Source organism: Lemur catta, chromosome 2 (genome assembly GCF_020740605.2).
Source record: "Lemur catta isolate mLemCat1 chromosome 2, mLemCat1.pri, whole genome shotgun sequence".
Lineage (NCBI taxonomy): Eukaryota > Metazoa > Chordata > Mammalia > Primates > Lemuridae > Lemur > Lemur catta.
This window is the reverse complement of record NC_059129.1, coordinates 7021556-7049473: the sequence shown is the minus strand read 5'-3', so window position 1 is coordinate 7049473 and position 27918 is coordinate 7021556. Positions and strand designations below refer to the sequence as shown.

At 40.3% G+C, this 27918-nt stretch overlaps 1 protein-coding gene across 2 annotated transcripts in view; it reads left to right on the top strand.

Annotated features, from left to right (window-relative positions):
• The window catches only part of GRIN2A (glutamate ionotropic receptor NMDA type subunit 2A), a 298713-nt gene that overhangs the window by 167497 nt on the left and 103298 nt on the right, over positions 1 to 27918 (top strand). For both annotated transcript variants that reach the window (XM_045542563.1, XM_045542564.1), the window contains one exon: positions 25870 to 25984. In XM_045542563.1, coding sequence (XP_045398519.1) covers positions 25870 to 25984 — 115 coding nt within the window. The remainder of the gene's footprint in view (positions 1 to 25869; positions 25985 to 27918) is intronic.

The following is a 27918-nucleotide window of genomic DNA, read 5'->3' as shown; positions in this document are numbered from 1 at the left end:
TTTAATCCATGCTTGTGCCTGTATATGGCTGTAATCTGTGTTAAGATTCTTGATTTATCTGATTCTAAGATTTCTCCTCTGTAGATTGATGGATTGTGTTGGCTACAATAATCTGGAATTGAATAGCAAGATGTCAGGGCAGGGTGGGATGCTGGAGATCACTTAGGCCAATAGTTTTTAATTATTTTTCTTCCTTGTCCATAAAGAGGCTCTTGGGTGCTTGTACAATATCATCAGAGTCCCTAGGGTATAAGTGTTAACTCCACCCCTTTTTTTCCCATTCGAGGAAACATTAGAATGCAAATGAGTAGTGACAGGGATTCTGCTCTAATTCATATTTTTAACAAATAGTTCATGACAAATTCATAAAAATATATTAGTTGCAACAGATTATTTTCAACTGGTTTTACAAAATCAAAATTGTAAATTAATTCTCTGCGCTGTATTACAGACAAGGAAATTGAGGCCCCAAAGAGACAGGGTTAATTTTTCACTGTCTGGTTAACGGCAAAAACACGATAAAAGCCTCATTTTTCTTTCTCCCAGACCTAGGTGTGTTGCTTCCAGGACATCTCGTCCTCTCTCCCTCTTTGTCCCATGATTAATAACAACAATGGGAAGATAAAGAACTCCAGAGACTGTGCCCATTTTATCTTTGCACACCAGTACCTGTTATAGTGTAGACACTTAATAGATATGTGATGGATAAGTGCATAGTGACAATTGCTAACACAGCACTTGTTCTGACCTAGGTGCTATGTTAAGGATTTTTTTTTCCTTTTTTTTTTTTTTTTATTTCAGCTCATCATGGGGGTACATAAGTTCAGGTTATATACAATGTCCATGTCCTGCCCATCCCCCTGAGTCAGAGCCTCAAGCGTGTCCATTCACCAGACAGTGCGCCTGGCACTCACCATATGTTAAGGATTTTTACATGCACCATTTTATTTTTATTCTCACGCCATCTCTGTGAAATAGGTTGTGTTGTTATTCCCATTTTCATACAAGAAAAATAATCTCAGAGAGGAAAATGATTTGCTAAGGCTCAGGCTCATCAGGATCCAGGTGACCTCTTTGACTTTAGCACCTGGTCCTCTGATTCTCTGGCTTCTCAGGGGAAAGAAAAGGCTCCAGGTGTGTTTTCATGAGGCCCTAGGATGTCTTCCAGTGCCATGGTGCCCGTCCAAAGATGCTCCCTCCCTCGTGGGCAGGAGTCAAGCGCTGGTCTTTAAAGCTAATTTATCATGAAAGTGTGATTGATGACAATTCATTTTATACACTACAAACACTTTCTGAAAATGTTAATATTCTCACCATCGATATCAATTATTATTATTGTTGTCATTATTGCAGGAATCTATGTTTGGCATTACCAACGATAAGGCAGGCAGAGAAGAAAGGGAAGAAGCTGGACTTTCCAGGGAGAATTTTGATGAGAATTGTCAAGAGCCCAACTGCACAGCCATCAACTCCCTTTAAATTAGTTCTACGACGAGTCCCTCGAGACTCTGTTCACCCCTGAGGAGGGCCCGTAAATAGGAACTCTACAAAGAATTAGTCAAAAGTGTCAGCGAAGGAATCTTAGTAATTCTGACTAGGCAGAAGGAAGGAAATAGAAGGTAGAAAGAAAAAAGGAAGCCAAGATTTAATTTTGATACTGGGTGCAAACCAGTTCATAATGGGGTTGTCTGCCTTGATTTTTAAAGTGTTCTGTTCACATACATGCAGGGAGGTCAAACCACTGGTAAGTGTTTTCCATTCAGTTCAGGAGATGGTGGGGAATAGGGGGAGAGGAGGGATCCGTCATGCTTCTGGACTATTTAATTGAGTTTAAACTTTATCTTGAGTTCAATAAATCTTCTTCTTTCAAAACAGAGCATTTCTTAAATAGACTCAGAGCTCTGAACGCAGGACTGGGAGAAGGTGTTTGTCTTTAGCCGACTAGGTGAAAGCAAAACAAAACAAAACAAATAGAATAAAAACAGTCCCCTAGACATCTGTTACCCACGTTCATCTGCTGATTGCCTGGAATTCATTCATTCACTTGTTCATTTATTCATGCATTTGTTTGTTTTCATTCATTTACCCTTTCCTGTGTTCTATTGAGCACTTTCTATGGGCAAGGACTTATAGTCAGTATGAGACACACACAGTGACGTATGAAACAGACAAAAGGCACCCTACCTAAAGCTCTCATTCCAGTGGGGAGATGAAAAATAAACGAATACATATAATGTTAATTTGGTATTGATATGGGCAGGGTAAGGGGATAGAGAATGAAGGAGGGCTATTTTAGGTGGAATGGTTAGGAAGGTGGAATGGTTGGGAAGGTGAAATTTTGGCAGATATCTGAATGAAGTGAACAATAAAGTAATGTGACAATGTGGGGAAAGAGAGATCTGGGTGGGAGACCAGCAAGTGCAAAGGCCTGAAATTGGGAAATTGCTTGGAGGGTTTGAGGAACAGTATGACAGTCAGAATGGCAGAAGCAGATTGGCCAAGTGGGACATGCATTGGAGAGTTAGGCCAAGCTCTGTAGGGCCTTAGAGGCCATGGTGAGGGTTTTGGGTTTTCTTTTGAGTATTATGGGGAGTTTTAGTGAGGAAGTGAGCTATATTATTGCAGTGATCTCTGAGTTTGCACAAGTTGTATCTGGAGCCTAATTTATTTTTCATTTTCCATGTACTGTTTCATCTTCTGTGAGAAACGAGCTCTGTTTGGTGTGGGGTACAATGCAATTGCTTTCCTGGATTCCATCCCTCCCCTCCCCATCTTGCAGGCCTTGGTGGGTGGGTCCTATTTGGCCATAACCAGTCAGAACCGTCTCATCCACTTCACTACAGTGATTGGTTTAGGAATGGACGTGTGATCTAAGTGGGCCTAATAGAAGTTTGAGCTATTTGATATATGTCAGGTGCGTAGATGTGAGGCCTGGAATTTCGGCTGCCATTTTTCTACCATGAAAGAAACTGGGCTGAGGTTAAGGGTGATTCACTTGTGGGGCAGAACTTAAGAGAAGTGTGGTCTGGAGAATGAGCCAGAGCCATGATCACACTGCACCTGAAGTCCACTGGACCATGGATCTTTTCAGCTATTAACCACCAAACTCCCTTAGTGGTTCAAGTTAGATTCTGTTCATTGTAACCAAAAGAACTTTGATGGATATGCATGTTTGGCAGCTGATCTGTAGTATTATGCTAATTAGTTGATGTATTATGCCCTTTAAGTTTCATGGTTGCATTTAACAAAGCTGAATGTGAACAACAAAGGGATATTATAAGTAAGAATTTCAGAAAGATTGTTTTACACTATACATTTTGGCCTTTAATTCTGGATGGAAAACTCCTTGATGGACATAATTTGTGCTTGGTGTATATTTGTAGCTTTGGGAGGATTCAAACCTGTACAGTAGTCCCCCCTTATCTGTGGTTTCGTTTTCTGGGGTTTCCATTACCCCAGGTCAACCATGGTCCAAAAATATTACCTACAATAAAATATTTTGAGATTGAGAGAGAGAGATCACATTTACGTAACTTTCATCACAGTGTATTATTATAATTGTTCTATTTTATTATTAGATATTGTTAATCTCCTATGGTGCCTAATTTATAAGTTAAACTTTACCATATTATATTAATTTATAAATCAAACTTTAGCATAGCTATGTATATGTAGGGAAAAACAGTGTATGTGTGTGTGTGTGTGTGTGTGTGTGTGTGTGTGTGTGTGTGTATGTGTTTGTATGGTTTGGTGCTATACAAGGTTTCAGGTATCTACGGGGGCATCTTAAAAATCCAGTAAGGTGGCGGGGGGTACTGTACATCCACAGGCTTTAGGATCAGATTCCAGATTTTTCTGCCACTTATTGGTTACTTGCTCGAACCTTGAGCAAATAACTAAATACATCTGAACCTCATTTTTGTCATCAGTAAAATGGCAATAATACTTGTCCCCACTCACAGTGGGGGAGTTTGTGAGAATTAAATAAAGCATGTAAAACATTTAGCTCAGTGCCTGGCACATAGTGAGTGATCTATGTTAGTTCTTATATAATAATATAATTCTCAAAATAACCAAGGAAAGTGGAACAAAAAATACCACCTAGACAGCAGAATTGCTCTGCATAGCTTAATTAAGTGTGTTTCATTATTCTAACTCCCTGAGGATTTTGAAGGAAAAGTAGATTTTTAAAAAAAATTTAGAAAGACAGGCTCATTAACTAATAAAGTGGGGAAGGGGCAATCTTTGGGCAAAAATTGAGAGGGAGAAAGTGGTGAAATTGTGGAGTAGAATGCATAAGTACTGATGTTATCTTGCTCCTTAGACAGCAAATGCACACATAGAGCCACATAACCATGTCTTTCCAAAGGACTTTTTTTTTAAATGTAAGAAGAGTTTAGATTTTGCATAAGAATGAGATGTTACCATATTTTATTTAATAAAGAATCCAGCAATTATAAGATGATCTTTATTTGAAGAAAAAGTTTAAATGCTAAAGGTGTGCATTTTAGAATTGATACAATAGGGTAACAGTGTATGCTACATACAGTGTTCCAACTAGCTATGAGGTAGGTGAATATTGTCCTCCTTAGACATATGAGAAAATTGAAGCTTAGGAAAGTGAATTGCCCTTTTCAAGGCATGTTGCTAGTGGATAACCATCACAATTACATTCATCCATTTATCTGAAGAATTAATTTATCTAGTGTTCAGTGCTAAGCCCTGCAGGGGATACACCAGTGAAAACAACGGTGTATGCCCCTGGGGTTACAGTCTAATAGGAAATTTAGACAAAACATGAGTAAAGAATCAAATAAATAAAATAATTACACTATATTATGACTCCTGTGAAGGACAGATATGGGGCACTGAAACAGAAAACGTCAAGGACGGGAAGGGAACATCTCCCTATACGGTAAAAGAATGCCTCCCTGCAGTGATGGCATTTCTACTGAAAGCTCAAGGACGAAGAATCAGACATGAAAAGAGACAGAGAAAATTATTCTAGGCGAAGGGAACAGACTGTGCAAAGTCCCTGAGGTAGGAAAAACTTTAGCGTTCATGAGGAAATGAAAAAAAAAAAATGTTAGCATGGTAGACTCAGTTTCGGGTCTCTCTAACTTCAAAGGCTGTGCTCTTAACCATTAACCAATACTCCTTCTGCAGAAGGGGAAGTTGAGTGTTTGAAGGCCAAGAGACACCGTGAAGCGGTGGCTGTCACAGGGGATGCTTATCCGTCCTTCCCATCAATTACTTAATTCTCCAGAAGAGAATTCTTTTTGAACATTATATGACCGACCTCATCCCCACCCTGTGAAAGCTGGAGGAGATGTTTGCTTCCATGTAGGATGTGGGCGGGGGAGGAGGACTTGTGGGAAACGATGATGGCTTGAAAATGTTGGAGAAGGGGGGCTGGTGGAAGAAGAACTAGAGTGGGCAGCTGACCTGGAGCCAAAGCCCTAGCTAGTCAAGAAGGCTGAGTCACCGGCCAGCTCCGAGGTGGAACGCTAGGCGTCTCTGTTGATCCACAGCAGCATAGCGGAAAGCCCATTTCACTTGTCATGGTGTTGCTCCGGCTCTGAAAGTTGTGCCTTTTAGTTCCAAATGGTTTTCATCTCAGGACCTTCCTTCCCAACAGGAAGCATTGAAAATAAGGGAAGAATGAGAAGGCCTTGACTTATAAATACCTACAGATTTAGGGTGTATGAAAAACTCCCACTCTCCATCTCTGGTCCTCTTGAGAAGATGGGTGATGCTTTAATGTAACTTTCTCTTTTTGCTTTTTCCAAGGACTTAGGTCGTGAAGCTTTGGACTGTTGGGAGGATCTGTAGCATAATGGGACCTCATTTTTCCTGGTTCACCTCCCTTAATTAGACATAATTAATAATTACGATAATATATAGAGTATTTTAGGTTTATATACAAAATATTTAATCCTCATAACAGTTCTATGAGTTGCATGAAATTATTCCCATTTGACAGATAAAGATCATAGAGGTAACATAATGTACCCAAAGTCACAGAAAGACATTGACCCAACTCTTATGCCTCCAAATCCAAAAGATAAAAGTTGCAAAGGATTGGAAGATATGAGACTGTTGCGCCTCTCTCAACAATCTCAGGGAGGAAGTAAAATGTTGATGAATAACAACTAATGGTATTACCACTTCTACAATAATTAGCATTTATTGAGTGCCTAGAGTGTGCCTGGCACATTGTGCTAAATTATTTCTATTTATTAGTTAATTTAGTTCTCACAATAACTCTGTGGGGTAGGTGTCATTATTATTTCCATTTAACAGATGCGGAAACTGAGGCTCAAAGAGGTGAAGTAGCAGCTTACCCCAGTCCCCATAACTATAGGTTATTAAGTATGAAACGTCCGATTTCCTTAAATACTAAGTTTGACAGTTGATATCTCTGACAGTTCACTTTGACATTTCTTGTTTTATTTTTATTGTGAAGGTGCATCCTAAGTCTTTCAAATGCACATTTTGGCTTGTGATTATCTTTCAAAATTTTTTTTAGAGCAAGTTTTGTAAAATCATGTATAAGTCAAAAACTCGTGTTATTTTCGAATATGAGTTCCATTGTGGAACCAATGTGGCTCAGACAGCTCGATATATCAATGAAGTGTTTGGCAAGGATGTGGCTGATGAATGCACAGTGTGTTGATGGTTTAAAAAGTTCAGTTCTGGTGACTTTAATCTTGGAAATGAGCCATGTGTGTGACCTGAGACCGAGGTGGATAATGATGAGCTGACAGCTGTAGTGGAAGCGAATCCATCTCAACCTACTTGAGAATCAGCAGCAAGGTTTGACGTTACTATTCCAGCAATATTGGACCATTTGAAACAAATCATCAAGGTAAAGAAGCTGGGTGGATGGGTTTTACATGAATTAAACAAGTATCAGAAGAGAAATTGTCTTGAAGCTTGCCTTTCTTTGCTGTCAGATCATAAAGGCGAACCATTTCTCCACTGTATTCTTACATGTGATGAAAAATTGATTAGTTTTGATAATCACAAGCATTTGGCACAATAGTTGAATCGAGATGAAGTGCTGAAACACAGTCCAAAACCGAATATTCATCATAAAAAGTTAATGGTGTGTGTTTGTGGTCCAGCGCTGGTATCATCCCCTACAGCTTCATGAAACCTGGTCAATCGATGACAGTGGATGTCCACTGCAACCAATTGGACTAACTGATCAGGACACTTGTGATTAAGCAGCTGAGATTGGTCAATAGAGACAGGCCAATGCTCTTGCAAGATAACATTTGACCATATGTCCTACAAACAACACTGCTCCAACTACAGAGACTGGACTTACAAACTCTCTGTCATCCATCATATTCACCAGACCTTGCACCAACTGACTACCACTTTTTTCAGGCTTTGGACCACTCCTTGCCAGGAAAAATATTCAATTCTCAACAAGCTGTTGAAAACGCCTTTTGCAATTTCATCGCCACTCACTCTCCAGGCTTCTTCACTGCTGGCATAAACAAGCTACTGTTAGATGGCAAAACTATGTTGACAGTTTAGGCACATCCTTTGAATAATCATACTGCTTCTTGTTTGAGAGATAATAAACTACACTCTGATTCAAAATTGGACATTTCATATTTAATGACCTAATAGCCAGTTTCAGAGGTAGTTCACAAACTTTAACAGTTTAACTGCATAGCCAGTGCTTGTTTCCACCACCTAAACTAGCTCTAGCGATGGTGTACTTCTGACACTAACCGCAATTCCACCAATTCACTGGACAGAGCGTATTTCCAGTTGTGAATCTCATCTCTTACTGTCAGTTAGAAAAACATGAAAGTCTTAGGAACAGCATTCCATTATGCTGTCTCTGACCACATAAGCAAATAGAAACAAGTAATTGGATCAATTGCCTTGATAAATAATCCTACTCTAAAGCTACCATCATGGAGAAAACTTGTTTGTATGTATTTTCTTCATTAATCAGAACGTTTGGATGGCTGTGTAGGTCCATGCTGTTCTTCTTAAGGAAGGGGGATGCTGCTATTATATTAAGGATCATAGACTTAGTTCAAGCCCTCCCCGTTTTGTTGTGTTTGTTCACCAGTTGACTGCTATTTTCCTGGCTTGTGTTTTGCTGTCAGCTTCAGCTTCTTCTGCTTGCCTTATTAAGAATTCTGTATAGTCAATAGGATGCAAATAAATGGAAACATATGCACCTCCCCGCATGTGGGAAATGTTGCTGTTGGCTCTTCTGCCCCTTAGCTGCCTTTGCGGCATGATACTCCAGCTTTCAATTGAGCCTCTTTGTTTTTGGTGGCTTGTCTGACTGCTACTGTCACATCCAGGTGATGGGAGTGACACAGTATCAACAGCGAGTTTGAATCCGCTGACTTCATCTTTGGGTCTGGGAATCCCTCAGGCTCCAGCTCCTTTCACTCTGGGGCCGTTTTCCCACCTCCAATAACCCTAACTTCTGTGCCGTGGCACATCGTATGCATATGGACTGGAGCTAGTTCCAGAACTCGCGCATTGGGAAATTTTCTGCTATGGTTTAACACGGTGAGAAGCGCTGGAATAGACTGCTGTCCAGAAGCCAAATCTGATCTTGAAAGCAGGTGCAGGCTTGTCAGCCACACAGCTGGTTGAGTTAACTCTATTAGACAGTATTGGACAATTTTGTTGTCTGAAATAGAAACCAGTATGGTGGCAGGCTGTCTATTCGCCAAATGGTGCCCCTGCTAGGCTAGTTTAGGTCTGCCTTCCTTGTTGGTGCATCTGCTGGGTTTAGCTGCCAGCATGTTAGAAACTGGCAGTTCTGTAAAGTTTTATTGTCTTCCTAGGTGTTTTGGGGCAGAAACACTCAGGTTTACCATTTTTGAATAATGACTTGGCATTTTGACTCTCAGCTCTACTTCAACTGGAAGAAATTAGTCTCTGATTCTATGTGAATACTGGAAAGTGCATCATTTGTTTTTACTAAGAAGGATTTTCTAGTTCTCTCTATATCATAGATTGTTGGGAACCTCTGTTCTAAATTGTTTTTTCACGCTCGATTTTAATGCCTTCCTATAATAGAGTTTTGTAATTTTTTCCCTTCCTTTCTTTCTTTTGAAAATCAGCAACAAGTACAAAGAACCCCTGTGGGTGAAATACAATATCCCTCCTAAAGGAGAGGTGGAAAAAAAGATGTTCTCCCAAACTTCAAGCCCACACCAATGTTATCTGCCTTCTACATTTTAAGCAGGCTGAGAGCCTTTGAGGATTGAGTCAGAGAATTCAAAACGTGACCTCTTAGTTAAAGGCAAAAATCTAAAAAAAGGGACCTAGTACATCAAATAGCTCTTACCAAAGAGTGTTTTGATGAGTGAAGTGCAAATGAAGCGTAGAATATAACTCCGTTCCAGGATACAAGTCCCAATTTCCGAAACATGCAAATACTCTCACCGTTGAAGGCATTAGCTGCTTAGTTGCAGAGCTGCTGAAGTATGAAATGGGATAACTTATATTAAACACTCAGCACCGTGCCTAGCACATGTTGGGCCCCCAACTTAGTATTATTATTAATTACTCCTCTATAGAGGTGAAACATAGAAAAAATGGTTTCAACGACTTCTTTGATCTGAAATACAAGATTGCACAACTCATTGTAGCAAATGTCTATACATCTTTACAGAATGTTCCCTGGGGTGGAATCCCATTCTGAAAATGTTCTGAAAATTCCAGATCCTGTCTGGAGAAGAAGAGAGAAGAATCTAGAAGTGTGTTTTTGAATGGAATGAAGCACCTATGTCTAATATGTGTCTTATGAGGAATGGTTGAAGGAATCTCTAGAAGAGCCTTCTAAGGGGTGACCCAAGAACTGTTTTCAGAGTTTTGAAAACTTGCCATCTGGAAATTGTAGCAGAATTAGTCTCCTTTGCTTACAGTAGAGAACTCAAGCCAGCGGATTGAAGTTCCAAGGAAATAATTCTGGCTCAGTGGAAGGAAGCCCCTGCTAACACTTTGAGCTGTCAGTGAAAGGGACCCTCTTAGGAAGTAGAGAGATGTCACACGGACCCTGGATCCCTCCTGACAGGTGGGCAGCTACCTGTCAGGAAGACTGGAAAGGGTTTCTGAAATGTATGGTGGGGCCAGGTGTGGAAGGAGTAGTTCTGTCGGTTTAGATGAATGACCTTAAAACCCTTCTGTATGGAGACTATTAGGGTCCATTAAATTCTCTGCCTTAGTAACCTTTCATCTACTTTGCTGAAAAGTCCAGCTATTACTGTCCTTCAGATGTGAAATCCAACAGCATTTGTTCCCTGGCATGGATCATTCCACCATTAATTGTGCCCATTAATAGCAGTGATCACTAATGTTTATTCTTCAGTTACTGTGTTCCAGCTTCTGCATGAAGCACTTTGTGTGCATTGCCCTTTTGATACTCAGAGAAGCTCTGTAAGATGAGTATTTCTATTATCCCCATTGTGTAGATTTAAAAATGCGAAGCTCAAAGAGGTTGCAAGATTGACTCAAAGATGCAGACTAATGTCTAGCAATATGGTGATACAAAGCAGGGACTCCAAATCCAGACCTTCTGCTCTTAACCACTTCTTTGTACTATCCCCATCATTTCGAATTGTGAGAGAAGTGGTTTGTCTTCTCATTGCTCTTTTTCCGGCTTGCTAAAGCTTATAGGTACATTTCAACCAGTGGCTGAGTTCTGGGAGTGGTGTTTGTGGAACCAAGGTTCTGGAAAGGGCAGAGGAATATTTCTATAGCTTTCTAAATGATGCTAACATTGGAATCATCATCACCATCATCACCATTTTCATTAATAGCACGATCATTGTCATCACCATTATTGTATTCACATTATCACTGTCACCATACCATCAACATCACATCATCACTAACATCGTCATCAATCATCATTGTCACCACCATCATTACCAACATCATCTACTTCTTCTTCCTCTTCCTCCCCCATTTTTCCTCTGCCTTATTCTTCTCCTTCACCATCATCATCACCACCATCATCGTCATCAGAGCTGACACATATTGTGTGCTCACTGTATGCCAACACTTTACATGTAGTAGCTCATTTAATCCTCACGTCAACACCATGAGGAAGGTTCTGTTATTAACCCCATTTTACAGCTGAGAAAACTGACACACGGAGAAAATAGCTCACCAATCCTACTCCTGACCACAAAACGTTCATGCCTCTTACCCTTTCAGGGCTGCTTTTCAGCTTGACTCAGGGTGGGAATCATTACTTGGATAAGTTAGACACTTTCTAAAAGTACTGAAAGTGTTCACTCAACCTTTATACTCAGGTTTGATTCCATAGAATCCTTTAAAATTGTCTAGCCCTTATAAGTGTGTGCTTCTCCCTGTGTCAGGACAGAAAAATGACCATCCCAGGTTATGAGACAGACCCTTCCTTCTAGAGCTATGACTTTCCATGTGCATTCCCCTGTTCCTAAGCGGGAGGGCATCGTTAACATTCATGGGTTAATAATAGTGAGAGCCTCTGGCATGTTTAAATACGTAAGGTATACAGGAGTGATGCTTAGCACTTTCTATAAATTTTTATTTTGTTCTCACAGCAAATCTATGACATGGATGCTATTATTATGCCTATTTTACAGATGGAGAAACCGAGGCTAGGCATAGTTAAATAACTTGCCCGAGATCTCACCTCTAGGAATTAGCTGAGCTAGTGTATAAACTCAAAATTGTCTGACTGCAGAGCTAGCGGACTTAACTACTGTGTTTCACTCTCCTCCCATTCATTTTATGGCCATTTTGCACTCTCTGCAGCTGACCTCTGCTGTCTTCTTGATGTCACTCCTCGGTTAAGGTTGCTGTTAGCTTCTGCCATATTACCAGACATATAGTAGGACTACATTATTTTGATAATTCCAGGGTGGCTATAGCACAAGTGAAAGTTACAAGATGGAATATTTTAGTAAAGATGAAGAAGACCTTTCTAAAATGTATAATAGCTATGCAGCAATGATATTGGTTACTTTGGAGAAGGACTGAGGTCTTTTATTCCATGGAAGTGGACAAGCAGAAATACAGGCCCACCTATATGCCAGAGATAGTGGAGAAGTGATTGTTGGGTATAAGGTTGAATCTGAAGAACTCTGAAAACCCTGATAATCTTTGTATCCCAATTTTAGACTGCTTACTATATGCTTTGAGTTAGCTCATGTCTGTTCAGCCATCTACTTATTTCCTTCATTTTTTGCATTTAAAATGATATTTTATTGTGGCTAAATACATATAAAATTTACCATTTTAACTATTTTAAACTATGTAATTCAGCGGCAGTAAGAGCATTCACAATGTTGTGCAACCATCTCCACTATCTGATTCCAGAACCTTTTCATTACCCCAAATGATTCTACTTCTGGTTATATATCCCAAAGAATTAAGAATACATATTGAAACAAAAACTTGCACGTGAATGTTCATAGAAGTGCCATTCACAATAACCCAAAGTATAAATAACCCAAATGTCCATCAACAGATGAATGAATAAACCTAATGTGATCTGTCTTACAAGGGCATGCTATTCAGCCTTAAAGGAATGAAATACTAATGCGTGTTCCAGCACAAACAAACCTTGAAAACATTATGCTCAGTGAAAGAAGCCAGGCACAAAAGGCCACATATTGTATGATTCCATTTATATGAAACTGTTTAGTACCTTTGTTATCTCTGTAAGTCCTCTGTGATATTTTTCAGATAGTAGTTTTTATTTACATGGACTTACTTTTTTTGGAGATATATAATTCCACTACTTCTTGCTGAGCAATGATATCTATGAAACAGTCGGTTTGATATGGTAGTTCCATTTTTCAAACATACATGAAAATAATGAAATCGAGTTCTAAAAATAAAGTTCACCCCTGTGTCATCTAAATGCATCTGGGTACCACCTGAAGTTCACTTCAGATATATCAGAAAACAGCCTTTTTGGTTCTTCTTGGCAATCAATTCCTTTTTGAGTGTGCTCTACCCAGCTCTTTTCTCTAGCCGATGTGACAGCCACAAGCCATGTGTGGCTATTTAAATTGAAATTAATCGCAATTAAATAAAATTGAAAATTCAGTTTCTTACTGAATTTCAGCATCCACATTCCAAGGGCTCGGTGGCCACAGGTGACTAGCAGCTACCATCACAGACATGTTACATCGCCATCGTGGTAGGACGTTCTATTGGACGGCGCAGCCTAGGGTTGGTTTTGATTCTTCCTGTTGTGCTGGGGAAGCTCCCCTCTCCCAGATCCTGCGCTCAAGTCAACCTCTCGCTCAGCATCCTCACTCCCACCGCTTGTTCCTGGCCGACCATTCATCCCCCAGCCAGCGCTGAAACTGACCTACTTTTCCAATGTCACCACGGAGGGCCCGGTGCCAGGCTGCAGCGTGGTGCCTCCTCTCACCGCTCCCCTTCCTGTTTGCTGCGTGCCCGGCTCTGGACTCGCTCCATCCTGCCACTCTCCCTCACTCTCATGTTACTGACGGGAGGCTCTCCTCCCACACAGCCCTGGCCGGCTTTCCTGAAGGACTCTGCTCTGCTTCAAGATCCATTTTGTTTTGTTATTGAGTGTGAGAACATATCACTTCTCCTCTGCCCACGCTTCTCTCTTACTCTGTTATTGGTCTTTCCTCGTCTACACCTGGGTTTTCCTTATCTTTCACTTCTCGTCCTTCTTTCCCCTTTTCTACTCCTTTGTTTCCTTTTTCTCTTTCTCCTACTTTTTCCTCAATCCTTTCTCTGCAGTTGTAAAATCAACCCCTTTTTAAACATTTTTCTTTTTTATAGAGATGGGATCTTGCTCTGTTGCCCAGGCTAGTCTCAAACTAACTCTTGACTTACTCAATCCTCCCACCTCAGCCTCCCAAAGTGCTGGGATTACAGGTGTGAGCTACTGCACCTGGCCAAAGTGAACCCTTTAAAGCTACTTGAAAACAAACAGAAAGAAGAGGTATAGTAAACAATAAAAACCTATTTTCTTTAATCATTTATGAAGAAAAAAGCCCTCATTGATCGAGCAGTTCTTCTTTTGCCCTTTTTGTGGTAAATACATCATTTTCTTCCCCACCAAGAGGGTGATCTCGCAATTACGGGTGAAGATATGACTATCAGGGCAGTGGTGGGGACTGCAAAGCTCGGTCTTTTGGAGAACACATTTCCACGGCAGAGACCTATGGCAAGATGTGAAACGTTATTACTGCTGAATTTACACAGGGCTGTCAAGTTTCATTATGAGACGAGGCGGCATTTAGACCGCTATTTAGGCCAGAACACAGTTAACTCTATCCTGATGGTTCTGAGGTGTCATCCAGCACACCGGGACATTCTCCACGCTGTGGAGGACTCCAGCTCCGGCCAGATGAAAATCTGCTCCTGTTCATTCAGCAAATGGTCACTGACCGCCTACCATATGCCAGACGCTGTGCTGGGGCAGGGGCACACCGCGGTGGCTCAGACACGCACCCCGTTCCTCGGGAGCTTGCCCTCCAGCACAGAACATGACGTGTGTGGTGGAGAAACTCTGGAAGGTGGGAAGGGAGACGCAGGGGAAGTGATGGGTGTTTCGAGGAGGGAGTGGAGGCCTTTTTGAGAAGAGGTGGACTCTGGGCTCAGTTTTGGAGGATCTGAACATGTGACTATTTAGGGGAGAAAGATCTTTACATTGAATTGAGACTTTTGTGATTTTGCTTTACTTATTTTTATTCATATGGTGAAAATTTTTAATTTTATTTTTAAATACTATTCAGTAAAATGGACCGTTGGATACATGATCGTATGAATCTTAACACAGAGATATTAATAGATTCATGTAATCACTACCACAATCAGGATATAGTACTGTTCCACCACCCCCCCAAATCCCTTATGATATCCATTTATAGTCACACTCCCCCCACACCTTTAACCCTTGGCAATCGCTGAGGGTTGCTATAGTTTTGTCTTTGGAAAATGTCATATAAAATGGAATCACCTGGTGTGTAACATTTTGAGACTCCTTTTCAATCAACAGAATGACATTGCAATTCATCCAAGTTGTTCTGTGTGTCTATAGTTCATTCCTTTGTATTGCCATATAGTATTCTATTATATGGATAGCCTAGAGATCCCACTCTTAGGTATTCAGACTAAAGAAATAAAATGTTATGGTCGCACCAAAACTTCTACACAAATGTTTATAATGTCTCTTTTCATAATTCACTGGACTGTAAAAAACCTACATGTCCTCTGATAGCTGAATGGATAAATAAGACTTTTGTGATTTTTAAGTGATAAAAAGCCAATTCTCATTAACTTAAGTGAAAACAAAACACAATGAAAAGGAAAGGATTTATTTGTCTGTTCAACTAGAAAGGATGGGTGGACTTGTTACCTTGCATGTCTATATCTGGGCTCAAATGATGAAATGATGTCTTCAAGTCTCTCTCTCTCTCTCTCTCTCCTCCCACCCCCATCTTTCATATTTCTCTTTGTTATGTTACATTGTTCCCCCCTTATGAAATGGGGAAGAAAGTCATCAAAAGTAGGTGTCGATTCACATACTTTCAGCACTAGATCTTTTTAAGTCCAGGAAGACAGTGATTCCTTCTAGCTAAAACAAACAAAACAAAAATTCCTGGAGAAGAAATCTGATTGGATAAGCTTGAGTCATGTGCCCATCCCTGAACCAGTCACTGTGGCCAGAGATCCTCTTCTTGGTGGGTGAGGGAAGATGTATTATCAGGAAATGAAAGTGGCCAGAAACAACAGCTATTCCTGCTTTCCCATCGGAGGAAAGTGTAGGAACAAAAGCCAAGAAGTGAGAAATCATGAGGCTTTAGTGAGATACCATGAGTGGTTTGGGTTTGTTCCAATGCAGAGTACTTTTAAGACTGTGTAGAACAGTTTTAGGCAGTAAGGTTGGAAAAATTAAAGTTGTCTAAGGAGCATGGATTTTATTTTTCAGCAATGGCAGGGTGGTATTTCAGGCTTTTCAGAAGAGTGGGACATGATCAGAGCTGAGATTTAGGAACATTAATCTGGCCAGTGGGCTTAATATGAGTGTGGAGGATGCTATGCAGGGAATCTGGGGAGCATGTAATATGTTATAAAAGTCCAGGTAGGCGCAAAGGGAGTGTTACTTGGAGCATGTTGGCAGCAAGCAACAAAAATGAACTCTGATTAGCTTAATTTAAACAAAAGGAGATAATGAAGAAGGAACAATGGAAAATATTTTGGGACTTTGCTGAGGTATCTTTTAAAAATAAATCAAAGTAAAAGTTGAGCAACTAAGCTTTGGAAAGGTTAGAATGTGAGGCAATATTCAGTGTGAAGGGGAGTCCCTGTTACCTTGGTTCAGAGCCAACAATCTCATCTCTGTGTCTTACCTGTCAAGTTTAAAATTCCTAGGAGAGAGAATCTGAATGCTTCACCTTGGGACAGGTGTACCCCATCTTCTGATCTGTATTTTTTTTTAAATATCCAGGAAAAAAGAATAGGTATTCAGGTATATGTAGGGAGGCCTTTTTCAAAGAATGGGACTTACTATATGTCAATAAGGCCCCCCACAAGGGGTACAGTCCTGTGAACTGTACTAGTATAGAAGGAAGCTAGATTTTTGCCAAGGGAAGGAATATGAATATTCTTCACTTGGTTTAGAACAGAGAATTCCAATCAGTGGTCAGTAGATATGTTTTATTTCATTTACATTTAAATGGATTTTGAATGCCTTTAGCTGGGATTTTCACCGTGGTTATAATCTTGTACCTGGCGCATTTTACTCATTGATATTATCTGCCCAGTCCTGGAAAGCATGAGAGGTTTTGATTCTTCCTGAGAAATCAACTGGTGTTTGCCCTGAAAAAAGCCAGTAGAAATGGAGTAATGGAAGATTAACCAGTATTCTGATAGGTCAGACTCCCCTGCTAACGTTTCTATAGCAACAGAGACTTTAGCTGCAAATATGTTGTCATTTGTTGTAATTATTTGTATAAGACCTGCTTTCCCCTTAAGCTTTCAATGATGGCAGAGAAAGGACCACACTTTTTTTACTTGCCATTTATTTCCTATACTTTGCTGGCATATAGTAAGTACTCAATTAATATTTGCGGAATTGATGTGTTTGCTAAGAAATAGATTTGAAGCTTTTCGACAGATGTGCTTTTGGGGTCCTGCTTAATGGGTCAGACTTTTAATTTATGGCCCATAATTTATGGTTTTAGTTTTAGCACTGAAATTTTCATGCCCCAGGAAATTCCTCAGCCCTGGGGAAAATTGGGATGGTTGGTTGCGCTACTAATGGGTGTCAATCAAAAAATGTATTTATCATCTTCTAAGTCTTGCCACTATCACTGTGAAACTTCTCAGCAACACTGTGTAGATGTTATGGACTGAAAGTTTGTATCCCCCACTCCCTGAAAATTCATATGTTAAAACCATAATCACCAATGTAATAGTATTTGGAGGTGGTGGGGCCTTTGGGAGGTAATTAGAGTTAGATGATGTTATGAGACTAATGCCTTTGTGATGAGATTATTCCCTTATTATAAAATGAGAAAGACACTAGATCCATCTCTCTCCACCATGTGAGTGCACATTAAGAAGATGGTCTTGTATAAACCACTAGTGCCAAATCTTCCACTGATGCCTTATCTTGGACTTTCCAGGCCCCAGAACTGTGGGAAAAATGTTTATTATTTAAGCCAACCAGTCTACGGCAGTTTATTGTAGCAGCCTGAAATGACCACAACAGTGGTGTTATCCCATTGACACAGGAGTGTCAGTCGATCCGTATCATCTTATTCTATATTTTGGGATTTGGTGGGAGAGGCAACCTCCGTGCATACCTGCCTCTTTGAGATCTTGAATAATTTGGTAGCATAGGCACAGGTGAGCTCAGAAACTGCTTGTCATGTCACCTACTTTTTTTCTGCTCTCTTGGATTAGAAGCTCGTTATGTGAGCTGGTTCCATTGGCTCTTGCCCCAGCCAGTTCCAAATGGTCAGGTGAGGCATAGTCATTAGAGGTTAATGGTGATATTTTAATAATGTTAAAAAGACTATCTAGAATTTCCAGTTTCTCCCACCCCAGGTTACTGAGACAACTCTACATATAAGGAAAAACAGCAGAGTGGGATTCAAAGAATTAATTTATTAATGGCTATTCAGAATTCCCATAACTCTTAATAAAGCAGAATTAGGACATGCACTGTAGAACCTACTCTATATGCCCTGCTCGCCATTTAAATCATTGGCCAGGGGGCTCATGGGTATGCTGTCTGGAGTAGGGAGGACGGGAAGAGTCATTTTCAGAGAAAGCTTAACCCTAACTTACTTGCTCCAAGTTTTATCTGTAGAGGTTGTATGTAGGGTCCTGTCCTTAAAGAGTCACCCTTGACTCACATGTTCACCCATAGAGATGGAAAAGGGAGATGTGAGTGTCAGGCTGGTACCTGGGTCACGGCCCTTGCACCATAGGAGCCTCAATTTTTTGAAAATTAACTGAAAATCGAGAAACACTAAATGGGTTATGGTGGCATTTATGAAACAGTAAGAGAATTAAAATCTAAAGGGAAATAGTGAATAATAAATATGTCTAGAGAACATTTCAAATAATCAGATTTTGGAAGCTAAAGGAGACTTATGACGGTAAGGCGAAAGAGATAAAATAGAAATCTGGAGGAATGAGATATTTTAAGTAATAGTTAAAGGAGCTTACGCAGCCCATGTGTGGTTGGCTGTTAACGAAAGGACAGAGGGACCCTGGAAATGAGTACACTAAATGGCAAAGAGAAGCATAGCTTTAAAAAGACTGAGTTGCATTTGTAGTGGGGTGTTAGAAAATATGACAGGGTGGGAAAAGAGTGAAACATACATGGAAATCCAGCAAGCACAGCCCAGAGGGGTATTGTGAGCTCTGAATAATCAGATTAGCTCCTCTTCTTCCCTTGGGGTGGGGCCTTGGAGATGGTGCTTTGGCTCCCTTGTGGGGCTGGAATTAGCATCCAAAATGGTCCTCCAGCCCATTGACCTCAAATTTTAGGAGGGGAAAGATAATTATGTGAAGCATGACAAATACTGCTGCGTCTACCACCATTTACCAAACACCCATAATGTGCCAAGCGCTCTGCTGGCCATATTACATCTGTCTCTCTTTCAACTTCATCTAATGTAATCCCTGTAATTACCCAGTGACACGGCCATTATGACCTCATTTTTACAGAAGAGAAAACAAATCCTCTGAGAATTTAGGAAACTTAACCTGACATTGAAAGCCACAAAACTGGATTCTAACCCAGGCTATCCGATTCTTGCAGAATTACCCTTTTGCAGTGGTTGCCCTGGAAATAAACATTGAATGTGCGAGATCCTAGAGACCTGTGCCTGCTCGTTCATTTGTTCACTTATTCAGCAAGTGCTTTTAAGCTCTCACTTCAAGACACATGCATGCTCTTCTGGGTGTTTTAGAGTTGCAGCAATCAAAACAAAGATTCCTGCCTTTAAGGAGCTTTCCATTTTCTGTTCCAATTGCTTTAAAAATTCAGTATTTCTCAGCCAAGACAATGAATACATATATTTTTTTAATTGGCCACAATAGAAATTTTGTTGAAAGAGTAAAGGATACTTCCTTCTTTTTTTTTTTTTTGAAACAGAGTCTCGCTCTGTTGCCCGGGCTAGAGTAGAGTGAGTGCCGTGGCATCAGCCTAGCTCACAGCAACCTCAAACTCCTGGGCTTAAGCGATCCTACTGCCTCAGCCTCCCAAGTAGCTGGGACTACAGGCATGTGCCACCATGCCCGGCTAATTTTTTTTCTATATATATTTTTTATTTGGCCAGATAATTTCTTTCTATTTTTAGTAGAGACGGGGTCTCACTCTTGCTCAGGCTGGTCTCGAACTCCTGACCTCGAGCGATCCACCTGCCTCGGCCTCCCAGAGTGCTAGGATTACAGGCGTGAGCCACCGCGCCCGGCTTCTTTTTTTTTTTTTCTCTATTTCTTTACGCTGCAGTTTCTAAGCCTGTTTTGGAGGTTACTGGTGTGGACTATGCAGATCTGTGTGTTGGAGTTCTGAGGTTTCTGTCTTGACATTTAAGTCTCAGCTCTGCTGTCATGCCTTGGTAATTGTTCTGGGGAAACAGGAAACCACCATGGATAACTATACATGAAATTGAGCATGGGGCAAAGAGGAAGGCGCACCCATCAAGAGATTGCTGAAAAGAGACGGTGTAAGAGTGTTTGGGAGAAGCAGGGAAAGGTGTATGAGCTGGGAACTGAAAACTGGTAACAGTAGAATGAGGTTGCCCTAAAGAGGGTTGAGGATTCATTTGTGCCCATGAGGGAATAGTTAATGGAAGATGAGAAGGTGCTAAGGCAGACATTAAGATTGAAGAGATTTTAAAACACAGGAAAAAGCTGGAAAGAGCAAAACAAAATTCTAAAAAGCAAAGTGTCTTAAGAATTGAGAAGAGGTTAAGGAAAACGGCGACTCTGTTTTCAAAAACATGTAAATTAAATGACTGACGAAAAGACTATGACACCCAAAGCAGTTCGAGGAGGCATTTAAGGGACCCTGTGATTCAGGAAACGGCCTTGGGAGCTTGGGAAATGGCAAAGCAGATGGAAAATTAACCCAAAGTGGAGAAACACTAAGTGAGTTATGGTGGCATTTATGAAACGATGAGAGAATTAGAGTCTAAAGGGAAATAGTGAATAATAAATATGTCTAGAGAACATTTCAAATAATCAGATTTTGGAAGTTAAAGGAGACGTATGACGGCAAGGCGAAAGAGATAAAATAGACATCTGGAGGAATGAGATATTTTAAGTAATAGTTAAAGGAGCTTGTGCAGCCTGTGTGTGGTTGGCGTTTAACACAAGGACAGAGGGACCCTGGAAATGAGTCCATTAAATGGTCTTAAAAAGGTAGAGTTGCATTTGTAGCGGGGTTTTAGAAAATATAACAGGGTGGGAAAAGAGTGAAGAATACATGGAAAATTTGCGTAAATGTTAACCACTATATATTAGGCAACAGCTGTATACTAGGCATTGGGCTAGGCATTATGTATGCACTATTGAGTTAGGTTAAACCACATGAAATTGTCGTGGCTAGTTTATATGGTTTAAGCTAATCCATTTTTACAAATATGGACATGGAGGCTTAGAGAACTTTATGCTGCCCAAGGTGTCACACCTGGAGAGCAGCAGAGCCAGGCTTTGATCCAGGTACTGTCTCGCTGCAATGCCTGTTCTTCTTCCTTGACATCATGAAACCTCGACAACATAGAAACAACAATTCATGCTCTTTTATTCTTTCTGCAACTTAATGTGAGCCACATGCAACTTAAATTTTCTAGTAGCACATTAATAAAGAGAAGCAGATGAAATTCATTTTAATAATGTATTTTATTTAACCCAACATGTCTAAACTATTCCAACATGAAATCAATATAAAATTATTTAGGAGATTTTTATACTCTTTTAAAATGCCAAGTCTTCAAAAATCTGGTGTGTATTTTACACTTACAGCACATCTTAATTCAGACTGAACATATTTTAAGTGCTCAATAGCCACATGTGGTTGGTGGCTGTCCTATTAGACAGTGCAGGTCTAGAGAGAACTTGACAATTCTGGCCCAATTTCTGGCCCATTACATCTGAAAATGTAATTTGAAGCTTAGAATCATCCAGAATTTCTGGTATTTTATCTGCCCACTAAAGGTTTATCGTCAATTTTGAGAGGTAAGGAAAACAGTGATAAGATTTTACTGTTTAATACAAGTGCCCAGCAGGTGTGAACGAGGACCAAGCGATGTGGTGTATAATGGTATTTCCCCAGGTAACGAATTTTGCTCTGGAGCAAGTTTAAATGGGAAGAAAGCCCAAGGAAATATGGGTTGTCCTTCCTAGAAATTGGATGGGGGAATTGAAGGTAATAGGTACTTGTTCCCTGCCAACTTCATAATGAAATTACTGTTCAGCAAAAATCTCTGTTAAGAAGTTTTTTATCCTCCCAGGGGACTGGAGACTCTTAATAGCAAAAGAAAGACAATATTAACATTGAGTATATGGAGCCACTGGTCCAGAATATTGAATCTTAAAGGAACACAGAAAAATCTGGTGCATGAGTATTTCCAGATAGTTGTTTTCATATAATCTGAAGACAAGTGTTTGCATCTGAATATTTACCCTGCTAATTCCATCTGATTTCACTACAAAATGGAAGCAAAGGGAATGAGTGGAGGAAATGGAGATGAGAAATTAAAGAAAGAGACTTAATTAAATTCAACTGGGAAATCCAAAGAAAGATGCTCCAGGGTACATGCCAGCTTCTTGATTACGTGGCATTCAGGTCATGTAACATAATCCATGAATGGCTCTCCCCAGGGCCATGTGTCTATGTCAATACCGAAACACTTGTTCTCTGACCTACCTTTTCCAACACACATAACAAACTGGGTATTTCTAAACCTCTTGGCAATTTACTAAATTTTTCAGTTTTCCCATATTTGGGGCTCTAGGTAGATCCAGTCTGAACTCTCTTCACCCTAAAGTGTTAGATAATGGAAACCTCGCTTGAGGGCTCATGGGATTCAATTAGAAATGCCTCAATAAATGGACTGGCCCAACTCCGAGCTTGGGCAGCTGGTACAGGTACAGAGAGACTGTTTTCTCTTAGCTCAGGTCCTCAGGTCAAGGCCACTGGTGTCCTTGTCCGCAGTTTTTATACTGAAATCCCACTGGGGTTGCTCTCCTATCTGTCCAATCTCTTTATTCCAACTGCTGCTTCCTTTAACTGTCTGCCCTATTTCTTGCCTCGATTACTGCAAAGCCTTTTCTGCCTCATGCAAACTTGCTCTTCAAGCCCCTGCCCCCAAGAAACACAGTATGAAGTGCAAACCCCACAGTACAATCTGTACAGCACTTACTTACTTACCTGACTGCCGCTTCTATCTCTAGCTTCATCCCCCAGGTTACTGTCCCACATGTGCCCCCCATCCCTACCGTTCTGACCTGAACGCGTCATGGTTTCATGGTTCCCTGCCTTTGACTCTGCAGTTTCCTCCACGCAATGTGTCTTCTCCCTTTCCCTTTGCCATTCACCTGCTCAACCCTTACTTTTCCTTCTCAGCACAATCCAAATGTCTCCCACTTTGTTTCCTGATTCCAGCCCTGCATTGCAGTAGGATTGGACATTCTATTCCTTATGCTCTTACTGGCTTACATAATATTAGTGTCTCTATTTTCACACTTGCTATTCTTTATTGCAGTTATGTGTGTCCCTCTCTCCCACCTTGGAAATAGAAGTGTGTTTGGTTATTTTTGTATCATTTCCTAATGCAGTTCTCAGCACAGGATATGATGCATAGTAGATACTCAAATATGTCTATTGGATGGAAGAATGGATGAATGTATTAATGAATGCATTGATGGATAGATGGATGGATGGATGGATTAATGTGTGTCTGGACGAATGTGTTGATGGATTGATACATGGATGGATGGATAAATGTATTGATGGATGGATGAATAGATGGGTGAATATATTGATGGATGGATGGCACTTCTGGTGATGATCTGTCAACATAGTCACCAAACATATCTGAGTCCCTACAATATGCCAGACAATGTGACAGGGCTAAAAATAACCATGGGAAATAGAACCAAAATGTCAGCTTGAAAAATAAAAACAATTTAGGCCCCAAATGGTTACTTTGAAGGCCCACACATAATGAGGAATTTGACCAAAGTTCAGTTCCCCTCTAAACCTCAGTTCCACACAGATATTTTCTTAAGGTCTCAGGAAGGGATGTGAAGTGGAACGCTTCTAGATATGCCTGTCTGGAACATGTTCATTTAGCTCATCAAACTCCAGCCAGGCAACATCAAAGGGAATAAGGAACAGGAAAAAAAGAACAGTTTGAATTGTCTAGATAGTGAATATTTTTTTCCAAAATATTAAAGGGGTACAAATGTTTTTATTACATGGATGCCTTTTATAATGCTTAAGTCAGGGCTTTTAGTGTGCGCATCACCAGACTAGTGCTCATTGTGTCCGATAGGTAAGTTTTTACCCCCCCTTCTTGATTTCCAATGACTTTACATCTCTTTGTGCCCCTGTGTGCCCATCAATCAGCTCCCAATTATTAAAGAGTACATGTGGTTTTTGTTTTTCCATTCCTGAGATTCTTTACTTAGGATAATGGTCCCCAGTTCCATCCAAGTTGCTGCAAAAGACATTGTTTCATTCCTTTTCATGGCTGAGTAGTACTCCATGGTATATACTAATATATATCATATTTTCTTAATCCACTCATGAATTGGTGGGCACTTAGGTGGATTCCACATCTTTCCAATTGTGAATTGTGCTGTGATAAACATTTGAGTGCAGGTGTCTTTTTGATAAAATGACTTCTTTTCCTTTGGGGAGATGCCCACCCATTAACGAAAATAGTGATGTTCTCTCCAAGTGCACAGATGTATTTTTACTTTTGCTTCTATTGGCAGCAAATCTGAGTGCCTTGCTCCTCTACTTAAAACCTTTTGTGGATGCCCATGGCCTTCTGAACAAAGTCCAAACCCTTTAGCATGTCATACAAGGTCCCTTATGATCTAGCTTCAGGGATCCTCTCCTGGCCCATCCCACCGCACATAATACAACCACCAACCTTACTAAGTGTCTCCTACTCCCCTCAGGGTGTGCCAGGACCCTTGTTGACTCTTTACTTTAGATGACCCCTCTGTTCAGAATGCTCCCTCCCACCTCTCCTTAACCCCTTCACCCTTCGAGATGCCCCAGGAAGATCTCCTTAGATCCCCCAGCCTGAGTGAGGGGTCCTTGCTCTGTGTTCTCACAATTTCTCACACTCTTCATTAGTGCACAAGTGGCATCGTAGGCGTTGCTGTCGTCCATGTGTCTGTGTCATTGAATTGTAAGGATGCAGTAAAAGGGTGGGTGAGCACCGTGTTTGTTATTCCTGTGTCTACAGGATTTACCATAAGGACTGACACTTAACAGACACCCAGGAAATAGTGGTTAAATCAAGAAAGTATCACTCTAGGACATGATCAGAGATACTCCAAATGCAGCAAATAAAATAACGATTACTTTTTTCTCTTTCTAGAATAGCAGCATTTTATCTGTCTATTTGTTAAGGTATTTGATTGCAGAGAATTTGAAAAATACAAAGATATACAAAAGAAAATGAAAAATACCTGTAATCCTTCTACGCATAGATAAGCTCTGTTTTCATCCTCTTTTCTGCTTTGGTAATATTAAATAGTGAGCATTTTTTCCATGTCATTAACTTGTCTTCAAAAACATGGCTTGTAATGATCCTAATAGTCCATTGAATATTAATAGATTCACAATATTGTTCCTTGCCTTTTCCCCAATTTCTTCACCTTGTCCTTGGAGACCGGATTCTCCCCCATACCACACTGTCAGACTCGTTTGTATTATGGTGGCCCAGGGATGGACATGTGAGCCATTAGGCCAGTCTCTCTTTTTGGAATTTCTTACAGCCTAGTTGTCCTCCTTGATGGCTTACGTCTTCAGCTGCTCTTGGTGTTAGTAGAATATGAAGCAAGAAAATGCTACGGCTTTGAGATACCTTTTCTTTCTGGGGAAGCCTTTGAATGCTTCAGTCCCCCACACTGTATTTACTGTGTGTCCGCTAAGTGGCCACCACCATGTTTCCTTACATGTTGTTAAAGACATCTAATACTTCCACAGAGAGAGAGTGCTTGTGACGAATGGCAGCATTGTAAGTTTACACTTTTTCAGTGTTACGCAGATGACGGCATCCAGCCATTTGTTTGACCTCTTTAATTCTTCGCTAAATACTTGTCTTTCTCTCTTCTTCTTTCTAGATTTATGGTGAACGTGACATGGGATGGCAAAGACCTATCCTTCACCGAGGAAGGCTACCAGGTGCACCCCAGGCTGGTGGTGATTGTGCTGAACAAGGACCGCGAGTGGGAAAAGGTGAGCATCCTCCTGCGTGCCCCAGGCAGGGAGGGAAGAAAGCGTGGGCAGTAAAGGGGCTCAGACTGCTTCTTTTACAAAACGTTTCCTCTTGAGATGTCTGGATCCTATCCCACAGCCAAGAGCAGGCCTTTCTTGGAACAGGGCAGCATAAATATTGTAAGTTGCAATTGGAATGCTTTCCCCAGGTGAACCGTGGTAACTGTGCGCTATTCTCCATGTGGGTTCTCAAATCCCAGCAGGAAGGGTCCGGACTTGGGATATTTAAAGCCAGTGAAGTTTGGTTTGCAGCACTGCCATAGCAAATGTTAACTATATAGCAATGATCACACCAGTTTGCCTAAACCTCATCATTGTGTACCATACCTGCCATTTTGCCAGATGGATGAACCCACTGTATTTTCATTTACTTAGCTTTTTACTTTAAATACACTAATTTTCAAAACTTAAACATATCACTTCCATAAATTGTAGATTAGAGAGAGAGGTTATATTTCTTATAAAGCACTATTTTCTAGTACATATATATCAACTATTGAAAAATGTAAAAATTTAGGGTGCAAAGAAAAAAAGTATCTAATGTACTACAAGCCGTGACCTGAGTCAGAGAGGAGAGACTTCATGGGGAATTTACAGATGATCTCAGACATACAGTGGCAATATCTGACCCAGTCGCACTCTCTTCTCCCCCATAATTCAACTCTTAAATTAGTCGCTACAGTATCACATAAAGACCAGGAGGGAAGCCTGTATTATTATCTTGTCTTTTTTGACAAGCAATGCATGCTCTCTAAAGTACTTCAACATTTTGAGATTTAGCTTCACTTTGCACATCAAAAGAGGCCTGAGTGACCCTAGAGGGGAGGAAGATACAGGATGTGGTTTGGGAGACATAATAGAGTTCACTGGAATTGGGAGAAAATACATGCAAACAGAAGCATTGACTTTGGGGAGACAAGGACAGATTCCTAGAAGAGAACGGTAAAGAGGAAGCTTAGGAAAATTTTGCTACATCCAACAGCTACAAAATACACATTCCTGAATGAATGTTACTACTGTATGTGCACATAAGTATTGATCAGTTAATACCAATTTGATGGTGAGTACATGTGATGCTTGTTTTTCCATACTTGTGATACTTCACTTAGTAGAATGGGCTCCAGCTCTATCCAGGATGATACAAGAGGTGCTAGATCACTATTGTTTTTTGTGGCTGAGTAGTACTCCATGGTTCATCACTGGGTATTGGGCAGATGGGGGGGAGGTGGGGATGGGTATATTCACACCTAATGGGTGTGGTATGCACCATCTGGGGGATGGACACACTTGAAGCTCTGACTCGGGCATGGCAAAGGCAATATATGCAATCTAAACATTTGTACCCCTATAATATACTGAAATAAAAAAATACACATTCCTTCTGGTGCACATGGACAATCCACCAAAGCAGACTACTTTCTAGAGCATAAAACAAGTCTCAATATATTTTGAAGGACTGAAACAATGCAGAATGCATTCTTTGACCACAACAGCATTAAAATAAAAATTAGTAACAAAAACATATCTGGAAAAATCCCTAAATGTTTGAAAAATTACAATACATTTCTAAATAATCTATAGGTCAAAGAAGAAATCAGAAAATATTTTGGAAACTGGAAAATATTTTGAACAGAATGATAGTGAAAATGCAGTATATCACAATTTGAAGAAAAAAATTGAAGGCTTACTAAGAGGGAAATTCATAGCTTTAAATGCTTATAATTTTTTAAAAAAGGAAAGCCTAAAGCAATGATTTAAGCTTCTAAATTAAGAAGCTAGAAAAATAAGAGCAAAGTAAACCCAAATGAAGTAGAAGGAAAAAATAATAAATATAAGAGTAAAAATCAACAAAGTAGAACACGAGCTGTAGAAAAAAGTCAACAAAGCCAAAAGCT